This window comes from Physcomitrium patens, chromosome 16, assembly GCF_059467195.1.
Source record: "Physcomitrium patens ecotype Gransden chromosome 16, ASM5946719v1, whole genome shotgun sequence".
Taxonomy (NCBI): Eukaryota; Viridiplantae; Streptophyta; class Bryopsida; order Funariales; family Funariaceae; genus Physcomitrium; species Physcomitrium patens.
Genome location: NC_143425.1, coordinates 14,568,465 through 14,579,098, shown reverse-complemented (window position 1 = coordinate 14,579,098; position 10,634 = coordinate 14,568,465). Strand labels below are relative to the sequence as shown.

Genomic DNA, 10,634 nt, shown 5'->3' with positions numbered 1-10,634 from the left:
TGGTGGCAGTAGCAAAAACTGTGGTGATCACAGTTATTGTAACAATTTTTGCTTCTGTGTTGACATTAGCAACACCCTAAATTATCTGCAATTTATTGTTCTCTAATGTTTCGGAATCTCAAAGCAAATTTCGACAGTGAAAATGTGTAAGAGACCACTGCAAGCAAAAGTCAGCAATAACCTGCAATAACTTCAATAACCTGCAAGGTTTGAACTTGGAGCAGCGAGAAGAAAGAAAAAAGAGAATTTGCTTAAAAATTGCCCTCTCAGAAAACAGCAGCCTGGATTTGAATGAGAAAGGTAACAAATGTGCAAGACGGTCTACCCATGTTTGAGAAGAAAGCTTACATAAAAGACAAATCAGCAATGCCTGACAAACCTCGGCAAATGCTAATGATCGTAAACGTCCGAATCTCTGAATGATGCTAGCAGGAACTTGTAACCACTTGCTCTCGTGAAATCATTTTACTGCACACACCGCCTCGAGCGTCCCAACACTGAGTGCTTCTAGATGTGAGCAGAAACAGTCAGTTGGCGACGAATCCCCTTCACGATCAATCTCCAATCCAACTCAAGCTTGGGCTTCTTGGATGAGAAGCTCCTGGACGTGCTTCGGCTCTGGGGTATCAGCATGCCTGGACTGAACATCACGGGCAACCGAGCGGCTAGGCATCAAACTGAACGGAAAAGTTGCACCAACCGTGTCAGGGAAAAGCTTGAAAGAGTCGGTGCAAGCTGAACCAATGCCTGCGCCTGCTCCAAATGCAACAGCAGCCCAGCGTGTAGTGGGACTCCTAAAGAGGAGCAAAGCGGATGCGGCTCCAGAAAGAGAACCGTAGACGAATCGTCTCAACGTAAGGTCCATGGCAGCATCCCAGTTCTGTGCGTAATCTAGTTGGGGAGGTCGCTCCATCTCTCCTGAATCAACACAATTTACCCATAGTCTTGAGTCAGATTACTCTCTTGCACTTCGTTAGTACTTCAAATTTCCAATCGTATACGCATAACAGATTACACTCGGCATGATCAGTTATTGAACCTGATCAAAAGAAGAAGAAGAAAAAAAAAAAAAACATTTTTATTTCACAAATCCAACATTCCCACAGATAAAAGCGAAGTGATGGGCATCCTGGTTCGTTCCACAACTGACAAGAACCAAGTTATGCCTCGTCCTCATGGCCTGTATTACGAGCCATATTAATATTATCACTTCTAATGTGAAGCCACACATTTACTATCAAACACGGACAAGCGTGCAACACTGGAAGAGCTGAGCTACAAAGTCATCGTAGGCATATATGCACTAGTTTTTCAATGGACAAAGAAAAGGCAGCTAACATTTGTCATCAATCATTTGCACCGTAATGTAAGAAGTGAGGTTTATCTGCGACAAGATATAAAGCCTTGCTGCACTTCAAGCAACATAAAAACCTGCTACGGCTAGCATCAAGTCGTATATTGCCCCCTTGGCCAAAATGAAAAAAGAGGTTTAAGAATAAATAAAAGATGACTTGATTAGCCACTTTTCAACACTAACCCGTTCCTGACTACGGACCATTTTCAGATACTAAATCGAGTGTGATGCGAGTCATCTTGTAATCACAAAACAAGACTCGAAACAAGGCACTTCCGAAGCTCAACTAACAGAAAGCATTTACAATTCAATTTCCATAAATATCTTCAGCCAAACCACTCCTTTAGGACACATCGTGAAAACGCCACACCCATCAGTGCAGAGGATCAATTACGCCACAACACCGCCCTTATTATTATTATTATTATTATTATCAATCCTTAACCCTACATCCATATAAAGTTACTAGAATTTTTTTTCGGACCCCTCAAAGCTCTTCCGTAGAGGCACTGCACAGTAAACAGCCTGAATCCAGACGAAAATAAAGCTAAAACCTAAAATTGAAGTGGTACAGAGAGGAGAGGCTCCAGGCATTTATCAACCAGGAAGCGAGAGACAACCACCCTGACGCCAGTTTCAAAAGAATAGACTACCACCAACTCTTATGCCTTTCCCACTTCAGTAGCGCAGTTTATAGATCCCTCCATTCAAATCAGAAACTCCAAATTCTACGAAAAAACGACCCAAACTCACAACTCATTACAATCCCAGACCCTTTCCACCCAAGAGTGATACTCAAATCCCTGAGAAACCTCCCATTCAATCCCCAATTTTCACACAATCCTTGCCCATAACTGACATCACCAAACATCCCCTCAAAAAACAAACACAAGACCAATTAATCCGCAATGATAACACTACCACAAAAGAAGAGGAAGAAGAAGAAGCACAATCTTCCCGCACCGCAGAATTTGGCTGTTGATTGAACAATGTCCGCCCCTCAAGCGTGCCTGCAAGACTCCCAGCAACTAAACCCACAAAACTGTCTCACAGCCGCTAAAGCTCGTGATGATCAATCTCCGTCGCACCGAGCTCACTCACTCACTCGCTGTGGCAACACCATAACACGAAAACCAAAGGCAAAATCTGCAGAAACTCCCCCCCCCCCGCTTCAGCTTCTGCCTGCCAACTAGGATCATTACGTGTCACTTTTGGACCCACGTGGAATGAATAGCCACGTAGGACCCGCGATCTTCGTGGAAGCTGTTTTATCACATTTGAGGTGTGCATCCAGACCAGCCTTTTGTTATATGTTGTGCCTTTTCATTTTTATTGAAGCACGAGGGGGTACATTTTTTTCTAATTAATTGGAGATTTAAAAAATATATATGTATTCTTTAGTTTATATCTCAAACTTTGTTTTAGATGTTTGTTATATATGTTTTAGAACATAGATATTATCTCATTTTTCTGGAGTGCATATATCTACAATTCTCAGTGTAGGTCACTTGATGCAGGTTTTTTAAAATTAAAATTAATTTTTTTTAATTTTTAGGTCTTCTATGAATTAAAGAAAAGGCTTTTCTATTAATCTTTTCCATAATTTGTTAATATAAATCATATCACTATGTTTAATAATTTATATTAATCCATACCTCTTGTATAAAGATCAAACTATTTCTTTGTCTATAATATCTAGAAAAAACACACCAATTATAAAAGACTTCAAAACTTTCAAATCTTTGATGTGAATGAAGGCTTCTCTAAAGATGACTTGTTGAGAATTTAGTGCTAGATATGGGACACTTCTTGGACCTTGTTTGTTGAAATAATAGAAAATAGTTATTCTTTGTAGCCAATCTTATTGTGCAATAGGGCAATCCTAGAATCTATGTTGGACTATATTTTTATTACTTTCGGACTACTAAAGAAACAAGTATTATTGATATATATATATTTCTTTATCTCCATGCATTTCTCTATTCAAAATAAGCCAAATTAGAGATGGTTCTTATTTTACTCCAGTGCATTTTTTTCTTTCCCATAGAAGATGTAGTTATTGAAATTTATTTTGATAAGTTAATTTAATTTTTTTCTTGAATTTTTTATGGGCATTATTTTAGCAGCTAAATGTAGTTTTAGAATATTTAAAAGAATGTCATATCTGTATGTGTTTTTCTAATGAAAAAAAGTAAAACATAGTAGTGACTACTTTCTATCAAATTCGACTTTAAGATTGCTTACACCAGAGATTTTTTATTTGATGTATGTAGATCCTTCAGAAACAAATAGCAAATAATCTTTAGATGGTGGTACACATTAGAATATATATATATATCATATATCATAGGATTTGTATGATAGATAATTTTGAAATAAAATATATAGTCTTTTAAGTTATTTTTTCAATCTTAAAGTTAGTGTAATATTTTTAAGCAGATATGGTAATCTTAAGCACATTTAAAGTTTTTCTATAAATTCTTTTAAATAATTATAAGAGCTATGATTTATGTCAAATGATGTTAAGTTGAACAAAAACTTAGTAAAAAGCTTTGAATACTAATCTAATTTCTAATACATCAAAAGTTGTCTTAGCATTAAGTTAAGGCTCTAATTTTGTATGCATTAGATGAAAAAATGCCAATAAAACTTAACTTTGGTGTTGGTTTCTATTTGTGTCTAAAAACATTCATGTCTGATTTATTTAAATAATTTATGGCTTGTAAATATTCATTGTATGTTATGATAAAATACAAAAAATATTAAAATAATACAATTCATTACTAAGATTCCTCTACTTAAATTAAATCTAGTATAAAGGAAATTTTGTTCTTGTAAATATTCAACAGACATATTCCTCTCTTGTTGGTCCAATTTGAGTAAAACTGATAGTCTATGGAAGTTACATATCACAAAAATACCATAAAAATATTAATTTTTTTAATTGATACTACATTCTAATAATATGTTAAAAGTATTGGGAACATCAATGGTTGCATCAATGTTTGGCACATTCTTAATTTAAAATATTATAAAGTCATTTACATAACAGCTAATTTTATTTTCTATCTTTAGATAATATAAATTCTTTGATATATATTTATTCTGAAGATGATTTAAGAAAAAAAGTTAGGATGTTGCTTCCATTAAAAAACATGTAAAGAGCAAGTAGACACCCTTGTTGTTGTATACCTTATTGAATTTGAAATTTTAAAGTAATTTATCTGTTGATATTTACTTGTTTTTTTAGTTATAAAGAATATTTTTTTTGTCATATCAATAAATTGGGATCCAAAATCAAAAGATTCTATGAATTTAAAGAGAAAATTTGAAGTAATGAAATATGGTATTTTAGTAAAATCTAACTTAAGAAGATCACGTTTTTAACAAAGGTCTAATTATTACACATATTTGTCTTTTTCTAGCTTTTTTTTCTTCTACATGGTTGTAGCAAATCATTGTTTTAAGCATGTAACAATCCAATTCTATCTATAAAATACAATTAAACTATCTTAATTTGTTTTAACTTAACTTGTATTTTTTTTTATTAGAAGGATGTTACACAACGGTTATAAGTATCTAATATAATCTATAAACTAAGTTATTTTATAAGGATTTTTTAAGGCTTCTTATATTATAAACTAATATTTGTAATTTTGTAAATTTTAAACTTAAAACAAATATAAGAGCATGTTTACATCTTAAAAGTCTTTTCTAATAAGATACACTTTAAGAATCAATTGAAGAACTTATATATAAACTTTATGAAATAAATATCTTTATTTTTATTTTTATTTTTTTATATTTATTATTCTTGCATGAAAATACTTTGTAAAGATAGAAGAATTTTTTATTACTTTATTTCATATTTATCAATTTTTTTTTATTTGAAATAGAAGATTCTATATTCACTTTGACATGAATCATTTATATTAATTTTACATTATTTGTGTTTCTTTTAAGACTTGGCTTCTAAGTAATTATGCCATAATGAGATAAATTTGTCACTTGCATCTATTGACCATTGTTATGTACTTTTTAACCAGCATTTGAAAATTTGGCTTGATAAACTATTATTATTAATTTAGATGTTTTTTTAGATCAAAAATGTCAATTTCTAGATACAAGGTTGGTTATTATAACTTTATTATTTGATTTTATTTATTTTCTATTATATTCAACTTAAATAAATTCAGTTCAAGCAACATTTAGATCTAGATTAGTGACAGGTATAGAGTTGAACTTCTTGCTTTACACCTTTGTTATAAATTATATTATTATTATTATTATTTTTTAATAAATGATATATTTTTTTGAATTGATATTGGAGTTGGTTAGATAAATATGCAATTTGGATCTTTGATTTGCTTAATTATAATCATATTTGACTTATTTGTTCTATTAATATATTTAGATGTTGTGTAATATTATTAATAAAACAGTGAGGTGTGTAGTGAAAGGATTCATGGTATCTATCACTTTCTTTGGTTTTGTTATTCTAAAACACAATTAATACTCAACTAAAGTGTCCTAATTAAACCATAATCTATAAGTTGATTTTTATCTCTAATATAGTAGTATTGATAACAAAACACTAAAAAATAAACAAAAATAAAATTAAGAAGTATTAATTAGTGGTAAGTAAAGCATAAGTAGTGTTGTTGTGAACAAGAAATCTAAAATCCTACCTTTGATAGCTAAAGGTAGTAAATTTCCATCACTCTATCTCACTCAATATTAGTTTTTTTGTAGTTGAAGATTTTTTAAAACTCAACCAATCTGGTTAGTATGTCCAAGATCTTTTTCATATATTGTGTGGTTTACTACAGCCAATTTGTAAAATTAATTGTTCTCTACAAACAAAAAATATAATATTTTAGGAATTCCATTCAGTAGCTGACACTCCGACAATATTAGAAGTGGTGATTGCATAATTGTTTTTTTCTCTCTTCTCAAAGTGGATGTCTTCCTGTTATCATTTTGAGCCACAACAAAGTGTGCTATTTTCCTCTTTAAAAAGGAGTTTTTCTAAGTTATAGATTAATCACTTGTCATGCTTGTTACAGGTTTTTGACACTAGAGGAAGATGTATCTCTCCCTACATGGAACTACTAATGAACCTAAACTTTAATAATGGTAGTCCAGTGTATTCAAGTTGTTTTGTCTCTTCTGAGCGTATCTTTGCTTTTTTAACCTAAAACATTTCCAGCTACTACGCTCTCAAGTTCCGCCAGTAGTGATTGAAGCTCATCCCATTTTCCACAGGCATGGCGACATTAGCCTTGACAGTGTTTTGAATTTCACTCGTGATGCCGCGTGAGCATTTCTCATGGCCCCTTCATAAGCACACACAGCAAACATTGAATGCCCGCAGTACCCACTATTTGAGCCTTCACAAGTAGGGCAGATGTATTCTAAAGCATACTCTTTTCACCCCATTTCCATAACAAAAGTTCAATTGAAGTACAATATTCCTTCACATCATCTTGTAGGAGATCTTTTAATGAATACGACTGGTAGGTTGTTCGTCGTGGCGACGGATTCATTTTCTTAGTATTAGCTCTTGTCAAGTCAGTACAAACGAAGACATGGGGGAGAAATGCGATGAATTTATACCACAGCAATTAGTGAAGACCAAAGAGGGCGAACCGCCAAAGACTGAAGAGCAAGCCAACCGAGAACAACACCAAATAGGTGCCGATCACGATGAAACCAATTGTCACCAGAGATGGAGGAATTTTGGACCAAGCCTCTCTGGTTTTGCGTTCTGCACCATCGTATGTCCCCGCCGTGGCCTCCTGAGCTGCGATTCGGGCCGCTTGCTTTGCTTCTTCAGTCAAGGCCAAGCGGGCTGCCACTCGACATTGTGCACTGAAAATGACCGTCATTGCTTCTAAGCCTGCAGGACTTTTCAAGTACTTCATGCTCTCTTGGATGAGAGAAAAGCCCACCGTGTTGACTATATCTTCGACCTTCGGGTGGGGGTGAGGCTTGTCATCCTGGTAGTCGACATACGATGCCTTTGAGTCGTGGGTGAGTCCAGTTGAATTCTTGGCCTTCGCTATCGCGCGCCGCACAGCTCCGGGGCGATGACTCGTGTGCTCTGTATTGTCGTGGCCGTCGTGACCGTCGTGACCATTGTTAATAGAGTCGCGGCGTGTCATCAAGTCTGTCATTCTCTACCTGCAAAACTACACATTTCTTAGATGATTGCCTCACAGAAAACTTGAACTAGGTCTTGAAGGTGACTAGCAAGCGTGCAAACATGATCATATGAGACGAACCGCCAAGAGGTCGGCATTGTGCGCTCTAATTCACTATCCATTCTCTGAACGAAGTAACTTTTACGTGCACGCTTGCGGGCTAACCTAACTCTAGCAAAATAAGTGTAAGACCAGGAGAGCGATGTTTCGACGATGCAATTGCACTAAACCCTATTATCGCCTTCCACGACGAAGATGCACACGGTGTGATCCACACAACAGGTGTACAGAAAAATACATTAGGGACACTTCAGCTGCGTAACCGGGCACACAGGTGAGAGAGAACAGCAACGAGGTTCAAAGCTACAAAACATTCGAGTGAAGAGCTGCAGGTTCAAACCTTCTAGCTCTTTCGATCCTTCGCAAGTTCAAACTCGAGCCAAAGGCAGGAAGATTCCCGGAGGAACTAGTTGAATCCAACCGTAGAGGCTAGATATTGACAATGAAGATCGAGTGGCGATACCCAGCCAGCCCCCGCTAAGATATTAATTACACGGAGAGACAGACCCACTTCCGAAACACGAACAGACGCCCCAAAAAGTCATGCGGAATTCTCGCTACCCACTCTCAACAACTGAAACTTCAACCCTTGTGTAACCCAACTTTCACTACAATGCGCGAAACGACAAGGCGGCGTCGCCTCATCACTTGGAGCGACGACGCGGATGCATTCAATGCAGGAAAAAGGAGTGGGCTGTGGCCAAATGTAGGCTCGTTGCTTTTCCCATTTGCATGGCTCCCGCGCATCAGTGCATCATGGCGTTGCCAAATGGCTTGGCCCCATCGCCAGTGCATCTCCATTCTTCATTCTCCTCGATGCGGGCCCCGAGGTGGTGGTGCCCCGCCTCGCGCTCCACCGGAGGTGTGTTCACAGTATTCTGTTCATCCACCTCCGAGCCACTCTGTTCATCAGTTGCTTCTCAATGTGCTCGTTAAGCATATATGACGATGTTCGCATCTTAATAAAATACTCTTTCAATGAGTCAGTGTGTGTATGTATGTGTTGAACATGATATCAGAGCGACTTTGAGACGTCCTAATAGCAGTTCAGATCTATTGTGTATCATTTCCAGTACGCGAGTTTAGTTGCTAGCAACCATGACAAGACAAAGGACAATATCCTTCCAGATGAGGCCAAGCTTGCAGGATCATCTAACTTTCACATGTGGAAGTACTCGATTACTTGTATTGCAAAACGAGAAAAATTCTGGACTCTTTTCTTTAAATTTCCAGGAGCCTCTTCATCTTCCAAGCAGGTTGATATAGGCAAGAAAGCGGAATCCTTAGAATAGGAAGCAGATGAGGATGAGATAGAACGCATGATGTACATTGTTACAATGTCAATCAAGCCCAATCTATAAGCTGAACTCACCAAATATCAGAACCCAAAGAACCTCTGGGATTTTTTGTGTCAATCTTTTGAGATTAATAACGATAGTAGAAAGTTTGATTTGAAAAACACATTATCTGAGAGCACAGGCATCGAACGATATTTTTTGCAGTTAAGACAAATCTTGGCACAACTATCTGCAATGGAGGAACAATCAGGATCAACAATGCAAACTTAGTTCAAATAGTTATAAAAACTCTCCCTGATAGCTTTGACTATTTTGTGCAGAATTTTACTAGTACAGGGCAATATTCGACTTTGGAACAACTTCATACAAGGTTACTGCTCAAAGAAAGTTGTCGACAGAGCAACGGAGGTGCAAAGTCAATCAACAACAAAGCTTTATATTTTCGAGGAGGAAATCAACACCACCGCGGGGGGAGCCTCCAAAATCGTCATAATGGAGGAATGAACAACCAGCATGGATATTCACCACAAAGCTTCTCTTCTCAGAATCATTCATCACTACTAAACATGATGCGGTGTTTCTATTGTAGCAAACACGATCATCTTCTCCACATGTGTCCAGAGCGTTTGGCCGACAGTCGGAGCCTTGAAGCAGACATGAGAGCTAAACTCGGAATCAAACCAGCCTACCCATTTAGTTTGATCAAAGTAGTACAACAAGAGTGGTCCTGGCTTGAAACGGAGAACGGTATCATCACAGACACCGTTTATAGTCTAGATGGTAACCATCAAATCTTTGAAACTGTCATTTTATCTTTGGATTTGAACAATTTTGATTCATGTTGGTACCTAGATTTGGGAGCTACTTAACATGTTAGTGGACACCACTATAGTTATTCTACCTAAGAAAACTACAGCTGAAATGTTAAAACTGCAGGAGGTGAAAATCGCCTAATTCCAAGTTGAGGAATTGTACATTTTACTCTAGTTGAGGAATAGTACATTTTACTCTTTTCTTTGGTAAAATAATACATGTTTACGATATTTTGTACATTTTTGATTTACAAAAGAATCTATTATCAATGGGATCATTTATAGATAAAGGACTTATAGCTTGTTTCAATGACCAAAGATGCATTCTTTACAAATGGCACCAATACATAGTGGTTGAATGAATCTATAACAAGAGCAATGGTATGTACTAACTATCAACTAGAAATCTAGATGTTTTAGCAAACTTGGCTCAAACCAACATCAATACCATAAGATTGTGGCATCAAAGTTTTGCACACATTAGTATAATAGATTGCACAAATTTTCCACAATAGAAATGGCAATATGAATTTTATATATTCTTGTTGTCAAACCAACATCAATACCATAAGATTGTTGCATCAAAGTCTTGCACACATCACTATAATAGATTGTACAAATTTTCCACAATAGAAATGACAACATGAATTTTATATATTCTTGTTGTCGTATGGTAATATGACTATATGGTGAAAAATAAAAATAAAAATGGATAGTATTATAGAAGAACCTAATAGAAAGATGAAGTAGAAAAAAAATAATAAATTATAGAAAGGTACTAAAAAATTTAGTCTTAATATTATTTTTTATAAAAAAAACTTCTATTTACTTTGAAAAGGTATATATGAGCCAAATCAAAGTAAATGAGTGTCAAAGATAAGAGCATGATAAAGACAAATAAAAAAGT

At 35.7% G+C, this 10,634-nt stretch overlaps 1 protein-coding gene and 1 non-coding gene across 4 annotated transcripts; both read right to left on the bottom strand.

The window, feature by feature from the left end:
- Nucleotides 1-246: 246 nt before the first annotated feature.
- LOC112293127 (MICOS complex subunit MIC10) lies at nucleotides 247-2,467 on the bottom strand. Its single transcript, XR_016507187.1, has 2 exons — nucleotides 2,318-2,467; nucleotides 247-918 (listed from the first exon to the last, which is right to left on the bottom strand). It is a non-coding gene; the product is annotated as an MICOS complex subunit MIC10 (transcript).
- Nucleotides 2,468-6,268: 3,801 nt separating this feature from the next.
- LOC112293091 (uncharacterized) lies at nucleotides 6,269-8,384 on the bottom strand. 3 transcript variants are annotated; one of them, XM_073539495.2, is made up of 3 exons: nucleotides 7,958-8,384; nucleotides 6,971-7,537; nucleotides 6,269-6,690 (listed from the first exon to the last, which is right to left on the bottom strand). In XM_073539495.2, the coding sequence occupies exon 2, from the start codon at nucleotides 7,528-7,530 to the stop codon at nucleotides 6,979-6,981; it is 552 nt and encodes a 183-aa protein (XP_073395596.1). In that variant the 5' UTR covers nucleotides 7,531-7,537; nucleotides 7,958-8,384; the 3' UTR covers nucleotides 6,269-6,690; nucleotides 6,971-6,978. The 3 variants fall into 3 exon arrangements, with proteins under 3 accessions (XP_073395596.1, XP_090113256.1, XP_024397934.1); XM_090257130.1 differs by lacking the exon at nucleotides 7,958-8,384 and adding an exon at nucleotides 7,856-7,950; XM_024542166.3 differs by lacking the exon at nucleotides 7,958-8,384 and adding an exon at nucleotides 7,856-7,950 and having other exon boundaries at nucleotides 6,269-7,537.
- Nucleotides 8,385-10,634: the final 2,250 nt, after the last annotated feature.